We start from the raw sequence: 22,984 nt of genomic DNA, 5'->3' as shown, positions 1-22,984 counted from the left end.
CTCCATGATTACAAGCAGCCGTAGGCAACAATGAGATTCCTGCAAAAAATGCGTAAAAGTAGGACATGCAGCTACCTCACAAAGACAATCGGACTTTATGTGACATTCAGCACTTATAGTTATTATATCTGTACCTGTTTCGGTTGAATGAAAACGTTGATTAACGCATATCTGAAGAAGCCTTACGCGATTTGAAATTCACTCCAACAATTTGTCGCAGGCTCCGCAGCCGGCAGGAAACTGGGATGGAGTGCGTAATGCCACCCAGTACGGCAGCGACTGCGTCCAAGAGGACGGCAGCGGCTCGGAGGACTGCCTCTACCTGAACGTGTACGTGCCGGGCGTTCCAGAGGAGGGCGCGCAGCTGCCCGTCATGTTCTGGGTGTACGGCGGATCGTACGTACGCGGCAGCGGCTCTGACCGCGAGTACGGTCCCGACTTCTTCATCTCCTACGGCGTCATTTTGGTCACTGTTAATTACCGCCTGGGGCAGCTTGGTAAGTGATCATTTCCTCTTATAATCAGCTCTCCTAAACTACACTCCTGGAAATTGAAATAAGAACACCGTGAATTCATTGTCCCAGGAAGGGGAAACTTTATTGAAACATTCCTGGGGTCAGATACATCACATGATCACACTGACAGAACCACAGGCACATAGACACAGGCAATAGAGCATGCACAATGTCGGCACTAGTACAGTGTATATCCACCTTTCGCAGCAATGCAGGCTGCTATTCTCCCATGGAGACGATCGTAGAGATGCTGGATGTAGTCCTGTGGAACGGCTTGCCAAGCCATTTCCACCTGGCGCCTCAGTTGGACCAGCGTTCGTGCTGGACGTGCAGACCGTGTGAGACGACGCTTCATCCAGTCCCAAACATGCTCAATGGGGGACAGATCCGGAGATCTTGCTGGCCAGGGTAGTTGACTTACACCTTCTAGAGCACGTTGGGTGGCACGGGATACATGCGGACGTGCATTGTCCTGTTGGAACAGCAAGTTCCCTTGCCGGTCTAGGAATGGTAGAACGATGGGTTCGATGACGGTTTGGATGTACCGTGCACTATTCAGTGTCCCCTCGACGATCACCAGTGGTGTACGGCCAGTGTAGGAGACGCTCCCCACACCATGATGCCGGGTGTTGGCCCTGTGTGCCTCGGTCGTATGCAGTCCTGATTGTGGCGCTCACCTGCACGGCGCCAAACACGCATACGACCATCATTGGCACCAAGGCAGAAGCGACTCTCATCGCTGAAGACGACACGTCTCCATTCGTCCCTCCATTCACGCCTGTCGCGACACCACCGGAGGCGGGCTGCACGATGTTGGGGCGTGAGCGGAAGACGGCCTAACGGTGTGCGGGACCGTAGCCCAGCTTCATGGAGACGGTTGCGAATGGTCCTCGCCGATACCCCAGGAGCAACAGTGTCCCTAATTTGCTGGGAAGTGGCGGTGCGGTCCCCTACGGCACTGCGTAGGATCCTACGGTCTTGGCGTGCATCCGTGCGTCGCTGCAGTCCGGTCCCAGGTCGACGGGCACGTGCACCTTCCGCCGACCACTGGCGACAACATCGATGTACTGTGGAGACCTCACGCCCCACGTGTTGAGCAATTCGGCGGTACGTCCACCCGGCCTCCCGCATGCCCACTATACGCCCTCGCTCAAAGTCCGTCAACTGCACATACGGTTCACGTCCACGCTGTCGCGGCATGCTACCAGTGTTAAAGACTGCGATGGAGCTCCGTATGCCACGGCAAACTGGCTGACACTGACGGCGGCGGTGCACAAATGCTGCGCAGCTAGCGCCATTCGACGGCCAACACCGCGGTTCCTGGTGTGTCTGCTGTGCCGTGCGTGTGATCATTGCTTGTACAGCCCTCTCGCAGTGTCCGGAGCAAGTATGGTGGGTCTGACACACCGGTGTCAATGTGTTCTTTTTTCCATTTCCAGGAGTGTATTAAAACAGTTCTTCACAGCTCACCTCTGCGGACGAGGTTGTGTGGCACTACACAATTTTTAAGGTCACAACGCTAACCGTAAACTACACGCTTTGTCCATGAAGAACACACAGTAACCAATATATCTGTATCCGAAATTACTGATGTGTCCCGTTTAATAAAAATCAAACTGAAGAAGTATAATAATAATCAGTGAGTCTGATATTGAGGTGAAACAATAAAACAGAGTAACAAAATCTGGTGCATATACTTGGAACAAGACGTTTTCTAGGATACCAGTTTGATGATTAAGAGGAAACGCTTTCTCTCCACAAATCTTCAAAATGAACGTTCATGTTCAAACAACCTTCATCTCCATCGTCACCTAACGCGAAACAAAAACTTTAATTATTGTCCAGCAGAAAAGTGTGTGGATCTGAGTTTTAAGAAACAAGCAACTGGCACACTCTTCCACGCAACTGTTACAGAATCTTATATCACCAGTGGCGCAATAAAGTAGATCAATAAACATTATATACAGTGCCAAAAAAAGAATTAGTACCCCCTTGTAGAGCTTCCCAATTCATTCAGTATTTATTGTTGCAACATTGCATATGGACAACATGAAATGGTTACATTTACCGATGAATAGCAGAAGCGTTTCTGAGTAACAGGTATCGACCCAAGCTGAAAGACACATACTAGTTTGGCCGTGCGGTTCTGGCGCTGCAGTCCGGAACCGCCGGACTGCTACGGTCGCAGGTTCGAATCCTGCCTCGGGCATGGGTGTGTGTGATGTCCTTAGGTTAGTTAGGTTTAAGTAGTTCTAAGTTCTAGGGGACTTATGACCTAAGATGTTGAGTCCCATAGTGCTCAGAGCCATTTCAACCATTTTTGAACATACTAGTTTTTGGTTATGTCCTCCAAGAGTGGAAATGCAGGCGTTACTTTTGGCATCCAGTCTATCGTACAGCTGGCGATCACTGTGTAAGTAGCGTGAATAAAAGGTCGCTATGTGTAAGAAGCGTGAAGCGCACTTTGAATGTATCCTGATGGCTAAAAGGGCCACGCGCACTTTGAGTAAGAAAATCCGATCTGACATTGACATCAACGTAAAAGATTGGGTCGCCACCAATTCTAGCCACACGACAAGTAAGAGGTTGCGCTGAGTCGGAAAATTACTTAATTTATTCATAAGACAAACTCACAAAAGAACATTCTTGGTAAAGTCACTGATAAATAATGGGGTGTAGTTATTAATATGATCCAGGCATTGTTCCCGTGCATCAAATATTGAATAAAGTAAAGAGTGCATGAACACTGTGCATAACTGCAGCTTGCAGCAACATTCCTGAAAACAGGATCTATTCCAGAGCATCTGTATTAAATAAAAAAAGGACACTAATTATTGGACCTGTGCACATGGAAACGCTATGGATGGGCTGATAAGGAAAGCTACAAGGTAAATGACACAGGTAATGGAGACGTAACATCGGTACACTGGATAAGATTGTAGGAAAAATTTTTTATTCCTTAAAACATTGATGTAATGCATCTATAGAACTGCTGTTGCCTGTTAACTAAGTACAATTGCTTGTGAAACGCTGTACGTTTCACAACAGACTCGTGAGCGCACGTGGTTCACGGAGACTCTGTTTCTACCTGCCGTCGCGAAATTTTAGTGACATCAAACCACACAATCGCGAACAATTAACATTTTACAGAGGACCCATTTGAACAGACAAAGGATAATGGCACAGGGCCATCAAACTCTAATATTAACCAATGTGGATATGTTTTCAACGGACATAAAGAAATGAGACAAACAAAATTCACAAGCCGGCCGCGGTGGTCTAGCGGTTCAGGCGCTCAGTCCGGAACCGCGCGACTGCTACGGTCGCAGGTTCGAATCCTGTCTTGGGCATGGATGTGTGTGATGTCCTTAGGTTAGTTAGGTTCAAGAAGTTCTAAGTTCTAGGGGACTGATGACCACAGATGTTAAGTCCCATAGTGCTCAGAGCCATTTTTGAAAATTCACAAAGAAGTAAAGATTACTAAGATTCGGGAAAGATAATAAAGTATACACACGCAGTTGCAGGCACACAAACATTCACCCTGAACCGAGGGCGCTCCAACATATGCAACGCCTTTGTGGTACGTTCCTCTCACGGATCAAAGTCAAGTCTGCATTAGGAATCAAATTGAAAGTCTGCAAAAGCCTTGCAGTCCTGTCTGCGACCCAGCAAATCAATCTTTATAAGACGAAACGCGAGACCAAAAGCTAAAAGCTCCCCTCTCGCTATGAGACAACGCGAAACGCGGTTAAGTCAACTCACCCTTCTTCAAAGAGACCTAGGCTGCAGACCCACGGCGAGCTGGAAGCAGACTGCCAATCTCACACACTCCAACGTCTCCCACGCGACCCCGTGGCCAAGAAGACCGAGAGATGAGGCTTCCGCCATCAACCGAACGAGGGTAACTTTCACAAAATGTGAGCAAACCACTTTGCCTACCTGAAAACTGCAAGGTTTGGCCATTCTGTACGCCCACCTCTGATTCTCTGCATCAGACTAAACTACCGTATAGCGAAATGAAACACACCCACATTCATTCACTCACGCATGTAAGAGAGTTCTGTATCATTGGAAAGGAATAAAATGATAATGAAAGGGGACTACAAAACCCTTTCAACTGTCCTGGGATACGTTAGGGCCTGTTCGAACTGTTCACGTAGTTCTGTACGAGTTCTTGGTTGGCGAGTCGCACGAGTCATTTCTCGTTCCATCACATTCCACAAGTATAGAGATCGTGCTGCCCAGGGAAGTTGCTGTACGTCTTGCAGAACACGGTGAATTTCACGGGCAGTGTGTGGGTGAGCATTATTCCATTAGAACAACACATCACCTTCCTATTGCAAGAACGGAGGAAGAATGGGTGCAACAACATTCCGAACATACACAGCGCAGATTACCGTCCCATCAAGAAGCACCAGAGATGAACAAGAGTTATGGCATACCGCTCCCCAGACCGTAGTGCATGAGGTGGGACCAATGTGTCTTGGATGAATTCTTTCTATGAGAAAGTGCTCACCAGGTGTACGTCGTGCTCGCAGCCGACCACCTCTCTCGTGCGGGCAGAATTTGCTCTCATCGCTGAAGACCACGGCACGCCATTCCATCTTCCAAGTGTTCCTCCGACAGCACCAGTCGCACCGCACAGGTCTTTGCTGTGGCGTGAGTGGAAGATGGGCTGTGTGCGTTACTGTAGTCCCGCTGCTAATAACAGGTTCACATCAGTTCCTGTTGACACGTCTGGGGTCACAAGCCCTATTATTTGTGCTGTGGTAGCGACGCGATCTACCACCGCTGCCGGTAATAATACAACGAACCTGCCTGCCGTCTGTGCTGCGTGAGCACCTAGGACCTCGTATACGGATGTAAGATGTTGGCGTTACCACTGATACCAGCAGCGTTGAACAACTGACGCAGCACGTCGAACCTGTGTGGCAATTCTTCAAAAGGACCATCCTGCCACTCCGAAGGCCACAATTTGGCCGCTTTCAAACTCGCTCAATTGGCAGTAGGAAGCACGAGTGCATCTTCATATCATTGTTGCCTGTTTGCTTCACGTGTTTGCAGCACACTGAGCCTTCTGGCTGTAGGCATTCCCTATCAAAGGGTACACGCAAATGGCGCTCGGATAGCTATGCCACTGCGCTATCTGTTGGCGGGTGACGTAGAAACCATTATCAGTACATCTACTATTCCTCAGATGAGATACGCTGTCATGGGATCCAAATCGAAACTGTCTTTGCCGGTGTACCATTTTTTTCCGGTCGTGTATACGCATACTAGCTTAGACTTTTTGGTCGGCACAGATTTTTTTAAATCGAATTTTTGTGTTGTTCAGAAATTGCGGTGCCTTCTAAGCCTTTCACGCTAATTAGGGCCATCGAATGTACTTTTGACTGAAAAGCGATTCTGGTAATTAGAGTCCAAGGTTTTTATTAACCATGCCTTTTGCGCTCTTGTGTTGATATTTCCATAGAAACTTTCATCTCGTAAAGTGTGTTAGGGTTACAGTAAGAGATATTATGGTCATTGGTAGTTTAACATGTACCTGAGTCAATGTGAAAGTTGTTTAATTTAGTGCCCGCCGCTTTCCAATTGGTCGTAATTGGACAATAAAGTGGACAATGCATTTTACGTTCACACATCCATACTTCAATACTTGATTTGCTCTCAGGGGAAAACGAATATTAGTAGTTAACTTACTGCCTTGTGTACTTGGTGGTACTCACCAACCTAAGAACATACTACTCGTAATGGCAATAATCATTAGTCTGCCAAAGAATTGTATACTGATTTAATGTTGTTCAGTAAACTGTCCTCAGACAATAGAAATATTTGCATTTATACCACTAACGTCCTGTGTATACACTTCTTCTTCGTCAGTGCATTTTCAACAGTTGATGTGATGTCTAGAGTTTCTTGTTAGCCATCGTTAGTGCTTGTCTTCTGGTTAGTTCAGACTACTCGATGATAAAGGTATGCTTAGCATATAACTACTGGTCGGGTACTAAGTTTTATGCTATTCAGGTTTATGATTTCCTTCCGCACTAGCTAATTCTGTACCGTCCCTCACATAATAATACAAGGACTATTGGGGTTGCTACGGAAAACCTTTTCTTTGGTAGGGAGACGATATTTCAGTTACTTTCATTAATGGCTCATAATACGTCTTAACATTACGCTTTATATCAAAGATTGTGGTCTTCTTTCTATAATTAGGATTTTTTTCCGTATGACTTGAATGTGTATTTAAAAAGGTTAAAATGAACCCCTCTACTAATATGTGTTCTGATTCCCGATCATTTCATGCATTTGATTGGTTATGTCACATCTCACATTCCTGTTTTTTGTAGTTTCTATTAGAGGTCATTATATGTAACGTGTTAGTTTATTGATGTCAACCAATACATGTTTTATTATGGTGTGAAGTGTGCACATTTAACTCTTCATATCTCTTTACCTTACGTTTTGTGTAGTTAACAACCTTTGCCAGTCTTGCTTTGTATCTGTAGCATTATTTTGTGTTACACATCAGAAATAGACTACGTTGTTTACTTGATGATGTTTAATGTTCAGAGGCCTGACGATGGCAACAGTGAAATACCGAAACTCTTAACTTGAAGAAAAATAAATAAGAACTGATTGACGTGTTTTTCTCCTATATAATGTCTGATCAACCGCTGTAACGTGTCCGTGATAGATTGAAGAAGACTGGAGACTGGTATTACTTTCAAGCTGGTCTTCATGGGGTCTAGGTGTGTACCTGTACAACTGACAAAAAAAAAAAAAAATGTGTGAGTCAGAATCCCTGGAATTATTGCAAAATTACTTCTTCGTGATGATGTAAAAATTCAATTCATATTCATGAAGAAAGATTTACAGGATGAGGAAATACGATCAGCGATGCAAATAATGCTCTAAAAACAACAAAAGGTGAATATTCAAAAGATAACAAAAACTCATGAATGAATACTGTATGTCAATGAAGAAGATTATGAACAAAAGCACACATTAAGCGACAATCTTTAACTAGTGACGTGGGTGAATGATTTTGCATCAGAGGAATTCAAGTTATGTCCAAAAAAGGAGCTATCAAAATGAACGGTGAATATTGAATCTATATTTTAGGAAGAAGTAATGTAATTTACGTAGAAATCAGTTGGAAAGTTCAAAACATACAAATAAATGAGAGATACGGCACGACAAGTATCCGAAACCGTATAGCTTCTTCTTCCTTTTCTTTTCCTTGTGATCTTATTCCGTGTTGGCACAAGATCGGCATAGTTATTGATGGATTTTTCTGTGATTACTTTAAGGCGTGGCCAGTGTCCTTTCCCTCGACATCTCGTTACCCCCAAAGACGGAACATGTGTACCCCAATTGCCTGCGAATGGTGTTATTCACGTAAAAGTCAGAGAAAGACCTGTAACTTGGGCGGATTTGGATAGCAGCCCGGAAATAACTTGGTGGAATAGGGGAACTCGCTTAAGACTGCGTCCAGTCTGGTCTGCTCATCGCCCCTCCTCGTTAATCCGCCGGGTGGATTCCATTCAAGGACGGCGGATCTCCCCGACTGAGAAGCGGAGACATGACACGAGACGGTATCCGAAACTGAATAGCATCATGATTATAAATCCCCAGTAGCCGCTAAACACGATGGAATTCCTAAATTTTGTTCCACCAACTCCTAAACCTCAATATTAGCAGGTGAACTAAAGTAGTTATAAAAGACACACTAAAAACCATAAGTAAACCGCTCCTGGCAGCCTCCACGTGGACTTAATCCTATATAGAAGAGGAAAATCGATATCGAGAGTTCTGGGCATTTATATACCGTTTAAGAAGTTAGAAATGTAGGAAAAGGCTGGAAACCGGCCCATCTACAAAAATTCATCATATGTGGCAGAATTCACACTGTATGGCCCATCAAGTCAGTACAGCCCCTATGCTCAAATACCCACTAACAGGTGGGCAATAAATATGAAGAATGGAAGGAGAACAGAGACCACCTCAGTAGCAATCCCTCTATTTGCTATCAGTTGTTATGTTAAATATTTTGTGAACACACCTTTTCTAGGACCCAGTCCCACGTATATTTCAGCCATTAAATCCACTACTCCATATCCTAGTACCAGAAGAAGGATTTAATTATCTCCAAAGAGAGTTTATATTGTTTCGTAAGGCTATGGTCCATTATCGATGACGTTTCAAAGTTCCTGAAGCGGTGTGGTTTCTCTGCCCTATGTAAATTTAGTCAAGTTCACATGGCACATTGAAAAAGTCACGTGCCCTCGAAACTAACGAAATATATCTTTAACTTCTACTATCATGAGGTTGCTTCGCAAGACGGAAGGATTGTCGCGTAACTATTTCTCCACTGACAGGATGGCTTTGAGGCTTCACTTACCCGGTAATGCCGATCTAATTTGGTGTAATTCACGTCCAAGTCATCAATGTTTGTCCCTAACAGCATTCAATGCATCGGTGAAGATAAAGTGTTTTTAGTTCAAATATTGAAATCGTGGGTTAATATCATGGTTAATTGCAGGTTTTCTGAGCACGGGAGACGCTGTCGCCCCTGGCAACGCGGGTCTTAAAGATCAGCAGCTGGCGCTGACTTGGGTGCAGAGGAACATCGCGAGCTTTGGCGGCGATCCTCAGCAGGTCACAATATTCGGACAAAGCGCCGGTGGCGTTTCCATCTCTCTGCATTTTGTCTCACCGATGTCCTCAGGTAAGACTATATTCTAAGTTTCTGAACATCTTTAGATTATTTAACTTATAGGGGCCGCAGGAAATCTCTGCAAAAGCTTCCAGAAAGTGCTCCTTTAGAGTGGTTCTAAGTGTAGATTACAAAATTCCAGAAAGCCGAGTATTAATTACAGTATATTCATTTATGTTACCTTAAGAGCCCAGAGTCTTTTAAACAGCGCAGGACATAGCTGGGTAGAAATCAGATGGCCACATGTACATAATATGTCAACTGCTGGGTTGTGTATCGTTAGTCTCTGATGATCTGCTTGCTTGATGGCCTCAGATGGATTTTCCTCACTCAAAGTTTAGTGCATGTAAGCACTGTCCATATTAAACTTACTGAGGTGCAGATGGAGGCGGCAGTTCACAAGGCGGTGCTACGTGTCCTGCAGACCACTTTCGACGTCCAGATAGACCACACCCAGTAATGTGGACGTACCCAGTAGCCACTCAATGAAAGTAAATGCTGCTGCATCTGAGCCCACGGTTACTTCGGGAAGATACCTTCTAGCATGTTGCTCACATTCAGAACTTACCGTTTGAGTTCACCTGCGAAAAGTGCTGCACCATACTGTTCTAGTGACTCTTGAGACTTTTGCCGGACATGCTACTGAATAACTCTGTGGATGGTTTCCGAGTGTAAAGTGGACGGTACGAACTTTTACTCGTTACTGATACACGGACTGACTCTTGTACCAGAAGGGCTTCTGCAATATTCGTGACTTCAGTAAAGTACGGTGTCATGCTGAGACGAAACAATGTCAATCCTCGATTTCATCAAATGTGATACCCTTCCCAACAGCGGGCAGTGGTATGATGGAATAGCATCCCGTTAGAAGAAGGGTCTGCCGGCCGGAGTGGCCGAGCGGTTCTAGGCGCTACAGTCTGGAACCGCGCGACCGCTACGGTCGCAGGTTCGAATCCTGCCCCGGGCATGGATATGTGTGATGTCCTTACGTTAGTTAGGTTTAAGTAGTTCTAAGTTCTAGGGGACTGATGACCTCAGAAGTTAAGTCCCATAGTGCTCAGAGCCATTTTAGAAGAAGGGTCTCTGTTTATCCCAAAGAATGATACGTCCCAGCAGCTTTTTATCAGGTGTTACCCTGCTACAAGTGGCATCTCCACCAGTAATGCTGAAAGAAACAAGTTTGGCGACGACAGAGTTCTCACCTGTGTTGACATTATGTTAGAAGATCTACGCAACTAAAATATGTTTGGTTCTGGCAATGTGACACATTCAGTACAAAAGCACGACATATAGCAATGATTTCTGTACATTTTTCGTAAGACGTGTGATCCTGGATTCCAGCTGGTGCACGATAAAACCCAACTGTACAGCGTAAGGATGGAGCAGGAGCACCTTCATCATGAAGACTTCATTGGCCAGCTGCCTCCGCTGCTTATATGCTATATACCACTCATGGGACGCACTAAATTCATGATCTGGATTTGAATTCCACAACCGTAGCTTCTGTGAACCATATATAGCTTTTGTTCAACACACAAGGATGTGTCGATGAAGTTTCACCACTGTCATTGAATTTACTTATTTTCATAGTATCGCATATTGGTATTCATGTGATTGTCTGACATTTGCAGTACGATCAGATGGTATCTGTTTCAGTATGATGCTTTTTGTAGATTACTCTGCATGTTATGCAAACTGTGCTTCCTAACAGGCAATGTCACTGTTCATCAGATACTCACTTCACACCAGCTAGTGAATATATTAGATAATAAAGAGTCAGTTTACAAAACATTCAGAAGCATGAAAAAGAGTAATCAACAACGACAAAAAAGACACATGAACAAAAATCAGCTCTACAGCGAATGTCAGACATCCGTACAGACACCAGTAAATTCACTATGAAAATAAATAAAGTGAATGATGATAGTGAAACTTCACAGAAACACGTCTGGGTGTTAAACAAGAAGTGGTTGTGTTTTCTCAAGGCAGAACTTCATTTCTATAATTATATCACATTATCCACTGATTCAAGGCAACTAATTTAAAACAATGAGAGTTTGGAACAAGACTTTCGACTCCCATTTGGACCAGTTTCTCCTCCGTTTTTAACCAGGTAAGTAAGTCGTGGACATTTATTTTCTTCATTTGTGTGGCCATATTGTCCGTAGTTGCTTTAAAGTCCCTGAGGGAATTTTCGTTCCGTCGTTACAACAACAAGAAAATTCGTGCCTTTCCGCTAGACGCGTTTCGCTTTATTGAGGTTAAGCATCATGAATTGTCTGTGGTTAAAGATGTTTACAATTTGATTCAGTTTTAAGACCGAATAATAGTTCGTTAACAAGTTGTTCGACATCATTTACAGTTATTCCTGCTTGGTTTCTCACCTACATCATTAAATACCGTCTGCTAGCACGTCTTTGATGTCTTTCTTCATTAGACACCGATACTTGTGGTCTAATTTTCCGTTGTTCTTACGTTTTATAAAGCATACGACAAAGTGTGCGGAAGGTAATTTCAGAAGTAGACGAGAAACCAAGTAGAAATCACCGTAAATAAAACCGAACAAATTGTTAACGAACTGTTTTTCCATCTTAAAAATGAATCCAATAGTAAATACATTTTTAATTACAGACCACTGATGATGCTTTAACCCAATAAAGAAAAACGCGCCTGGTGGAAAATACCACGTATTTTCTTGTTGTTTTTAACGACGGAAAATAAATCCCTCACGACTTGAACATTTAGGTCAACTTTTCAACTTTGCTACCTTGAAGTGCACACAGAGAGTTGGCGACGAAGAATTTGATGATGAACTCACGTCTCATTCAGCACAGAGTGTTTAGAATCTCATGCTATAAAAACGATATCCTATAAATAATATCTGGAAAAAGTGACTAATAAAATAATTTACCATTTAGGGATCCGTCTAAACATGCTACTCAAAAATTATGGTATCTGTTTCCAATACAGTAAAGCGAACACTGGAACTTAAAATACGCTACACTTCATATATTCTTATCTTCTTGAATCGAAAGTATTTTCTCCTTATCACTAGCCATGGCTGTCAGTTTCTCGAATGTTGAGACAGAACGTTAGCTGATCTCTGATGTGACATTTAATTTAGGGGAGTGTTTCCTACTGTACCGATACACTACTTTCCCTTTGTGTCTTCCATGATTAATGTGATGAAGAGTTGTATAAACTTTCTGACATGGAAATGAAGCGTTTGCGGATCCATGTCCATACAACATATTTTCTTTCTCTGCGTGTGAGGAATGTTTCATGAAAAGTTTGACCATACGTTTTTGTTACATATGTTATAACATGATCAATTCATTCCGTTGAAAGTGCATTCATAATGTTGTCAGGACGATTGTGTTCCGTGAAATTGTAGTAAAGAAAATCTGAATCTTCCACTGAAGAACATCAAGTTGTTTACTGATTTTAAAGTCTTCACAACATATTCTCTTATAGGAGGGATGTGCTTCCGGGCCCTCAGCGGCTAGGTTATCAGAGTATTCTCTTACAACTGATAATAGCTTTTCATGAAATATGACTCCCAAGGAATACCAGTCTACGTTTAAAAATCTTATTCAAACGTAAAACTCTTATGTTCAAGATAAGACGAGCGTGGTTAACATTAAACCTGACTTGATATTTGGAAATTCTGGATGCTTCTCGTGCCTGTGAATTGCCAACACTCCACGTGTTGGAGGAAAAGCAAGAAATAATGAAATATCCACCAAACAAACAACACTTCGAACGGCACATAAAGCTTCATTAAGATTTTACCGTGAGAGTATTTTTCGTTTCTAATGCAATCTTTACGGATAATTCTGAAATGCTAAGAGGACAGCAGTAAAACTGATTTTCATGTTGTCAAGGACTACTTAGTGGAACTAACTGAACCGCAGAGGTGTGCTCTTTGAAGAAAGTTTACTGTATCGTTACTAACTTGCAGCATGCCGAAGGTGAAAAATAGGTCCGCAACTTGTCTTAAAATTTGAAATAAATGGTTGTAGCTCTGTCGTAAGTTGCATTGAGAAATATCTTTTTTATTTCGTGATGGTGACTAGCATTTTCAAAGCATCAGTAAGCTTGACAAATACAGGCTGTAGCCTATGTACGTAAACTACCCCTGCATTGATCAAAGTGATACTACGGCCGACTCAACAACAGTAAAATACGCCACATAGGTCAGATATTGGAGAATGTCCGGACTATGTAGTGTATTTTACTGTTGTTGAGTCGGCCATAGTATCGCATTGATCAATGCAGGGGCAGTTGATGTACGTAGGCTACAGCCTGTATTTCTCACACTTACAGATGCTTTGAAAATGTGTACAGGTATCCGAAATTAGTCACCATTAAGGCGATTACATACATGCTGCACCTACGGTGTTAATTTTTGCAATATTGGTGACCCATTATCGCAGAACCTTTGACAGATAGAGATTGGAAATTTTTATGAAGTATAGTTTCACTCCTTTTCTTATTACAGTACCAGTATCATAATATACTGACAAATAATTAGTTATTTATGATTTTTAAAAAAATTCATGTAAAATTTTTTGAAAAACGATTTTGCTTCTTTAAGTAAAAAAAATATAGGTAGAAATATTTTGGTGGTCCAGCAGCAGCAGTATACTAAGAGGTGACACAGTGTAAAATTAGATACACATATCGGTAATAGTTCCCAGATAATTGGTCACAAATTAAAAAAATTCATTTTCAGAAAATCAGATTTAAACATTCCATTTGATATAAACTTACATAGGAGGCATGACAGCTCCTAGAAACGAGCAGGCCCATAATCAGCATTCTCTCTATATATTGGTTTAATAGCTTCCATCACTGCTGATAGTATGCTATATTTGTGCCAAAATTTTTCCTGTGTACCCGCTGCCTTTGTGGTACTTCCATCATGAATCATCACCAGGTGCGCAGAGACCATACATAGGTGTATCATCGGTAGGTAATTTGTGGAAGAATGTAGCCCATCCCTTAGGTCATGTGTATTGTTTCTTATTGCCATTCCGTAATATTGCTGGAATACACCAACATTTTTGTCGGAAGTCTTCCTTTACCATTTAGAGTCTCAACAAAATGCATGTGCAATACCGCCGTTTCTGTTTTCGCACTGCATCCAACCTCTCAGCACGAACATTGCCATGAATTCAAGGAATAAATAGCTTAAAACCACAGCCTTCTAGACTGAATAGTTACGGAGACAGAGATACTTCAGGAAGTCAGTGCAGAATGACTGGATTTTTTTTACATTTGCACTGTTAACTTTGAAATAATAAAAACTACACTTTCAATTGGAATTAATCGACAAATGATGTATCACATTATTCAGGAGAGATCAAATATCATTAAGAGATAATAATCGGAAAGTGGCACTTTTTGACCAATTTCACCATACGCACTTTCCTTAAGGAATAAAAGGGAACTTCTCAATGAAACGTATTTCAATTCCTATATAGTTGTCTCTAATTTGCTCTGACAGAGACCGGTAAATCGCTCTGGTTCTTAAGTCTGCTTTACAACATTGCTGATGGTTAGTCGGATGTTCTTAGTGAGGATGAAGATCCGGATTACTGAAAATGAATGTTTTTATGGTTCTGAGGACGATTCCACTCCCAGTGACATCATTAGATCTATAAAGAAGTGAGAGTTGGCAGTGTTTTTAAGTGATTCCATCAATAACGATGAAGTAAATTCGGTTATTGTGGCTATGCCCGTACAAGAGTGATACTGGGCCGCCGTCCTACGCACATTAGATCAACGCTGCTGGAACTATTGTGGAGGTAATATCTTTTCTTTGTTGTGGAAGGACGCCCGCGCCCCTCCCGCTCCCTCCCCCGAAGAGCTTGGGTATGTAATCAAATTCATTAACAAGATTGACTAATATTTCCATAGACTATTTGTTTAAATAAGACGCACTGCAGAACAAAGCGTCTCTTGGTTTGTATATACATCTTCAGGCACATACGACGACGACTCAGATTTCCGTATCGGGAATACCGCTATATATTTCATGACTCTGGAAACTGATACCCTACTGCACTTCTGTGTAGACATCTCTCTGTTCTGCTATTAACATTACTTGTCCAGTTAAAGTGTTTAAAGGGCTCCAGTCTTATGAACATCTGTGACTGCTGTCAGTTCGCCTTCCGAAAACTTATGATCGACATCACGATTTATACAGCCCAGACTCTCTTAACTGGTTGTTTCTTCTTTCTAACGTTCAACTATAATGAGCTTTCTCCCGCACTCAGTACTAGGATCTGATTCCATGCTACTGGATCAGCTACTCGAATAGCTTTAGAAAGGTAGAGTGTTTTTGCAAAGGATCATTACAAAGTGAAGTTGCGTTTCAATGCAAAATTTTGTTTGCAGATGAAGCGTAGTCTAAAAAACATAGCAAATTCCTCTTCACAATATGCACTGCTGGCCAATTAAAAAAAAGCCACGGCAGCTAAGGGAAGTGAATAAACAACGAACAACGGCCTTGGTCTGTCAACGTGTATTGCAGGATTTTCAAGAATCACATCACCGACTCGTTTTATCGTTGGAACTCTAAACAGCCACAAATATGTACAGTTCCTAACAGATACTGAAAGACATGGAACTGCACAATCTATGACAACCCATGTTTTACCAGTTCGCACAAATAATTATAGAAGTTGTTACCAGAGCAACTGAATTTCGTTGGCTTCTAAAAACACAAAAGGGGATGTGCTCTCACCAGACACAAAAGCTCTGAACTTTTAATCTGTGGGAAAAATGAAAATTACAGATTTGCAAGAAAATAGCAATGTCTCTGGAGGACATAAATTACTGTACAAAACGGTCCTGCGCTACATTATGTTGAGTGGAAACTGAGCATGCAGTCTGACCGGAATCACTTTACAACGTGTCTCAATGCTGATGGACATCATTAGAGGACATGGTAAGACAGTCATAATAACAAACGAACGAACTATACATTAGTTACGGGTTGGCTTACTTTTGCTATAGGCGGCAAGCGTTGTGGATGAAACTGAAGAAATGAGTTTTAGCAGTTTGCAACATTTCCATTCCGCGTCTATATGTCGGCTGTAAAAGGCATATTTCAAGGTATGACAATATTAACATGAGGAAAACTAAGTACGCGGAGCGTAACTAACAATGCAGCATAGGCGCCTTGCATTAACTTTGATTTCCAGTGTAGACAGAACACTCCAAACGCAAGCCAATATAATGATCTCTTCAGTTGTTGTATCTGTAATGAATTTCTCAGCCCTAAAACTGAGTTCACTGCGCAGGTCTGTTCTCACGAGCCATTATGCAGAGCGGGAACTTCATCGGCCGACACCCACGCTCGACCGCAGCAGCACGCACTCATTCTATGAGACGGCGCCGCTCTCGGCTACGAAACAGACGATTCGCAACAGCTGGTCGACTTCCTGCAGTCAGTGAACGCCACAGACCTTCTGGTAGACGACTCACTCATCCAGACAGATGAAGTACGTAGACACACTTCTTCCTAATCCTGCAACACATCATTCCTGCAGCAGCTCTCTCTGGAACTCTGCTACTTACGAGCTGTACAATGTCTATCTACTGGCGCAATAGCTTCTCATCCTTATCTGTCACCCTGGAAAATCCTTTCAGCTGGAACATATATTGCAGTGATCCTCGTTGTTCAGCCAGTGGTCTGATACAGAGAAAAGAAATTCGTATGTAATAATAATCTTAATTAATTTCAGATTCATATTCGATGGTGCTATTTCCGGTTTTAATCTACGTTTTGAAAAGTAGCTGAAGTTTCTTCGTCTTGCTTGTTTCGGTAACGATGGATTTCTTTGGTGAAATAATACAAAGCCCAAACACTCATGAAATATATAGGCACCAGCAGCTAATGTATGTCACTTCCCTCATAAGCGGATAACTCCAAATTGTCACTGAACAGTAATCTGTAGTATTTTTCGCTAATCTGAATCACAGAAAATAGCACCTTCTCCTCTGATCGTCTGAATTTTACATAGCTATGAGTCTTCAAGAATCTTTATAATTCATTGTTATACCTCGAAAATCACAGCTAGTAATCACATTTAAAGCAGCATTGACTCTTCGTGAAATAACTTTATTAGATCGTGACACCCGTTATTGGATTGTCCATTAGACAACTGGTTCGGTTCTTTAAAATTATATCAGCCAATTTACGTATTACTTTTCAGTGCGTATTTATACATAATACTAATGTTTGTAATCTGTTTGTCTTATGTGATATTAACGATTTAGTGATATTCTAAACAAAGTGGAATTACTTGTCTTGTAAATAAAACCGCCTTTTCCTGCTGCCACTTCATTTATTTATCCCAGACGCGTTTCGTCTTTTTCTTATTCTAAGGCATCATCAGTGGGACGATTTTCTGATCTGCGTTTCCTCTCATCTGGTCTGGAGGTCGCAGATCAGCAAATCATCCCACTGATGATGCCTTAGAACAAGAAAAAGGCGAAATGCGTCTGGGATGAATAAATTAAGTGCCAGCAGGGAAAGGCGGTTTCATTTACGAAAGAAAATATTCCTATGCTTGCTGCGGAGGACGGCCATGCAAACAAACTTGTTAAAGCGAAATTATATGTGGTGCTAGGTAGAGTTTTGATACCTACATGACTTACAGTATCTAATGTGTGAACTACAGTTCCCTTTACGATTCTAGGAGAAAAAGCAGATTATAAGCGTTCTATGGGCGCCAAACATCGAGCCCGACACGGAGGGTGCCTTCCTCTCTGACTCCCCTATCCAGATGCTCATCGACGGCCGTTTCAGCAAGGTTCCTGTCATGACAGGCACTACTTCTGCGGAAACTGGTACGTATCGCCTGTCTGCTGCTATCTGGAACGTTCCTGCCAAAACCTGTTCCCCAATACCAGCGCTTTCTCGATAAACGTAACACTAGCACAAATTCAAGCTTAAAAAAATGTCAGCAAAGATATTATTTTGCCCTTTAAAATTAGACGTCTAACGTCTCTTAAATGTTCCATCAGCTGCCTTTATATGCTTCATTTTATCTTAACGTATTAGTGCTGTTACAGAACCGCTACTTTTATACGTAAAGACTAAAAGGTCGAAACCAAAAATACAGACTATAGTATAATAAATTCCCATCAATAACACGTGATAAGTCAGTCTAGTCCTCTTAATAATCTATCGTCAATCATTTTCGTCCGCTGAAATTTTCTCTTCTATTAACTGGGGCTGTGTTTCTTAGAATGGATATCTATATGGAGCAAAAAGTGGAAATTGACTCTAAATTATGAAAAGTGTAAAGTCATCCAAATGAACACTAAAAAGAATCCGCTAAATTTAATTTACACGATAAATCACACAAAACGGAACGCTGTAAACTCAGCTAAATACTTGGTGAAGACAATTATGAATAACCTAAACGATCACGTAGGTAATAATGGGCGGAAGCAAACCAAAGGCTGCGGTTTATTGACAGTACAGTCTAACAGGTTTACTGAAGAGAATACCTACACTGCGCTTGACCACCCACTTCTAGAGTACTGCTATGCGGCGTCCGATCCGCATCAGATAGGATTGGCGGAGGATATCGAAAAAGTTCAAAGAAGGGCAATTCGTTCTGTATTATCGCCAACTAGGGGAGGACGTGCCACGGATATGACACATTGCGACAGGTACTTCTTACCAAACTTCAGTCACCAACGTTCTCCTCAGTGTATGAAAAATTTCCGTTGGCTCCCATTTACACAGAAAGAAATTATTATCATAATAAAGTAAGATTCAAGGGCTCATTTTCTCCGCTAGCTGTTCGAGAGTGGAGACATAGAGAAATAGCTTCAAGCTGGTTCGATGAATACTCTGCCAGGCACTTAATTGTGAACTGCAGAGTCAGAAAGTTTCATAATATTCTTTGATTTTTGGACGCAGCACTCGATTTTCATTCCATTTGTTTGAAATGCCAATAAACCACTGGAATATATTTTACAGGAGAAGTAACTGGGCCAATTGTTCGTCGTCACTGATATAAAACGAACGAAACCAGAGTTTCCTGGCAGGTACTTAAAGATGGAAAGCTATGCCATAATAAACATAAATCGAGCATGCTGTCTACAGTTCAAATCTTTGCTCATTAAAAATCTTTGCTGATTAAATAACATATTTACACGTCAAAGCGTTTCAAAAAACCATTTTTTTCACTTCGCTTTGTTTTTCTATGGTATTTATATCTGTTGCTGTCAAAATACTATTTCTAACAACTAATTCAGAGAGAAAATAGTCAGTTATTCATAAATGATTTTGTTGCGTCCTTTATATTAAGATCTATTTAACATAACAATTTACAAATACTGTAGTCAGTTTAATCGATTTTAATGAATGGATAGTATATACAAATATATATGACAGAAAAAGATTTTAGTACATATTTGTTTTAACAGAGAAGATTGAAAGTTTGATATGCCCAGCTGTGTTACCGCATATATGTTGCAGTTTCTCGCTCTTGTTTATTTTTCGTAGTTTTTTCACAGGATTCACAATTCTTGAAGACTCTGAGCTGATCGCCAGTCTGAACGAAGACTTTGCAGCTGTGGTAGGTCCCAGTCTTCACCTCCCTACGTCAGAACAGCAGACAGAGGCCGCCTACAAGTTGAAGGATTTCTACTTTGGCAACAACACTCTTTCTGTCGATGATCCAGACCCTTTGGTCTACGTGAGTATTTCTGTATTGCTATTATTGGTTCCTAATTACCAAGCTAGCCTAATCGACAAGCAAAATGTAAATTGAAGTATATATTCCTGAAATGGAGGTGTTTTATGAGACGAGCAACTATGCTCCTAACATACAAAGCTGCACCATCATGACATAAGTGTTTGCTGTAACACTGAGTCAGAGGAAGGCTACATGAACAATGTTAGGTTCATCAGGGTCTTAAATGAAGTGTTGCACAGAAACAGATATTCAAATAAGCCAAACTGGGAGTAAGGAGAGAAATTCGGCAAACAAATAAAAAAAATTTGGTGAAATTTTGACTAAGGATCTGATAATGAATAGAAGGACCTACTGGTTTTTCCGAAGCCAGCAAGAGAAGCGTTACAATCAACTACAAAGTCTGCCTACAATCACATTTATTCTTGAGAGCTTTGATCTGAAGACTGGTTTGATGCAACTATACAAGCTTGTGTATTTCAGCAAACTGCAAGCCTCTTTGTTTCTGCACAACTGCTACATTAGTGTATACAAATACAGTACAGCTATAGATATTAAGATACTCTTGTCTTAACAAAGACGTTTAATAATTTGATATGTTTATTTATCCTGCTCACTGCAGTCAAAATTTGGAAGTCTTCTTCAATACCCTATCCCAGATACCCTTCTCTTCCAACTTGCCTCCATTGCAAATTAACTCTTCAATCTTCCGTAATACCTCATCATATATACTTTGGAGTGATCTCTTCTTTTAATATAGTTGTGGAACAAACGTTATTTCCTACCAGTACGATTCAGGACCTGTAGTTACAAAAGCTACTCATCCAATCTGCAACTTTTATGTGTAACACACTTCCAAAGTTTCTTTTCTGTCTGTACTGTTTACGACTATTCAATTTTTGTACATTACTAACTCCAGACAAGTTCTTTCAGAAAAGCGTTCTTGGTATTCATATTTATATGAGATGTTCAAATAATTCTTCGTAAACGGTTTTCATGCTATTTCCAGTCTGCATTTGATATTTCCTTCACTTCGGCTATCATCAGTTATTTTGCTGCCCAAACAGCCGAACTCATCAGATACATTTAGTGTGTCGCTTCTCAATGTATTTACCTTGGCACGTCTAATTTCTTTCGACTATATTCCATTATTGTTGTTTTGCTTTTGTTGACGTTCAGTTTATAATTTTTTTTCTGAGCATCTGAATTATGAAGTCTTTCGCCAACTGCCACCGGCAAATGTCAGTGTTATTTCTTTTCCCTGAATTTTAGCATCCTTTCCAGGTAACCATTTACTTTCCGTTGCTGCTTGTTAATTGCACACATTGTGTAACACTGTATGCAACACTGTTTCACTTCCATCCCAACTACTGCCTCCTTTCAAATCTTTCGACTCTTGTGACCCTGTGTTGCTTCTGCGCAGGCCGTAGATCTTTTTGTTACCTGTATTTCATCACTGCTACCTGCAACATTTTGAGGACAATGCCCCAGTCAGCGTCGTCAAAGCTTCCTCCACTTCTTCAGAAGCTATAAACGTAAGTTTCCTCTTATTCCTTCTATCTTCTATATTACGTCTTTTGGTCAGTATTTCGGCGCGTGTTCCTACATCGCTCTGTAGCCCAAGTCGGCTCCTGTCAGCATTACTACTATATTCTTCTTGAAGAAGAGGATACTTCTCCTGCGTCACTTTCTTGAATAACATGTGAAACATTAATATAGGTCGGTGCTCAAGGATCTCAGGAAGTCTGTGAGCGTATTGTCGACCCCAGATGCTGACAGATAAACACGGCATCCCTTTCAGAGTGAAGCACAACATTTGGAAACCATTCCTGTCCATATTCTACGGCTTTCAAAAAAGTCTCCTGGTATCCGAGCGCTGCTGAACTGAAACCCTATTGTCCAGAGCCTTTGGCTGCGAAGTACGACAAGCTCAACAGAGGAAAAGTGACATAACGGGCTATAAACAACGTAAATTAAGAAAACAAGTCTTCACCTGTTCTAGCAGCATTTATCGTAAGTCTCTTGAACTTTGAAACAATGCAAGCTACTGGAGCAAGGCGCGAGTGATTACGTTCTCCGTTAATGATTGTCGTACAGATGCAAGTATCTATACCCACAAGCCAACACCACTGAACGAAACGTGTTGTAGAATTTTCGAATAACCTTTATACTCTGTTATTGTAAGGTTTTGATGACTGATAATATCTTCTGCACGAAGCAACACAGATTTCTCGGCAGCCGTCTTGTGAAACTTAACTGTTCTGTTCGTCCATGAGATCTAGAAGATAGCAGATAACAGAAACCTGGTTGATGCTATCTTGCTTGATTTTCGAAAGGTATCCTATACAGTCACGCAATGTCGGCTTGTGAATACGACCTTCCAGAGGAACAATGTACACGCTTTTTCCCAAAGTATGGAACTACATCTATCGTTCTTAGCGGCGTGAAACAGTTAGATGTAAAAATAGCGTGGAAAGCATCCTAAGAGAGTGTTATGGTTATTGTTCACGACGTACGTACACTGCTTCACAAATGCTAAGGAACAGCTGACACTTGCTAAGGAACGTCTACGAACAGCTTCGGAACAACCGACAATTGCTACGGAACACTCTATCAATAATAACGAAAGGAAATGTAGAGGGCAGGACGTGTTCCCTGCAGTCTTTGCACGTATGCTCTGTACGCATTTACGCATTTGACAGCTCATGCAGGACGGTGGTGATGAATGTTGTTGTGGAACCGATCTGCGCAACATGTCTGCAAGATATCGTTGAGTGAATATGATCGCAGACGAGCAGTAGGACAGTTCGAAGTCGCTCAATGCATCACTACTGTGGCCACCATAACGGGCCTGTCCAAAAGTGTCATCTCGGGATTAAATAAGGCCACTGAAGGTGGAAGTGCTATGTGGAAGCATCCCGTTGGTCTTAGACGGACCACTCCACCACAAGATGATCGATACTCAGCCCTAATTCCGGGAAAGAAGAGACATCTCATTACCAGACAGATCACTGCAGACCTTGCAA

The 22,984-nt window shown here is 41.8% G+C and overlaps 1 protein-coding gene across 1 annotated transcript in view; it reads left to right on the top strand.

Moving 5' to 3' along the window:
- Positions 1-22,984, top strand: part of LOC126252072 (cholinesterase-like) — a 61,865-nt gene that overhangs the window by 16,733 nt on the left and 22,148 nt on the right. Inside the window, 6 exon segments of the mRNA XM_049952919.1 lie at positions 221-497; positions 9,061-9,246; positions 16,545-16,632; positions 16,634-16,745; positions 17,946-18,096; positions 19,780-19,961. Of these exon segments, the coding sequence (XP_049808876.1) occupies positions 221-497; positions 9,061-9,246; positions 16,545-16,632; positions 16,634-16,745; positions 17,946-18,096; positions 19,780-19,961 (996 nt within the window).

The sequence above is a fragment of the Schistocerca nitens genome, chromosome 4 (assembly GCF_023898315.1).
Source record: "Schistocerca nitens isolate TAMUIC-IGC-003100 chromosome 4, iqSchNite1.1, whole genome shotgun sequence".
Taxonomy (NCBI): Eukaryota; Metazoa; Arthropoda; class Insecta; order Orthoptera; family Acrididae; genus Schistocerca; species Schistocerca nitens.
This window is presented reverse-complemented; position numbering and strand designations above follow the sequence as displayed.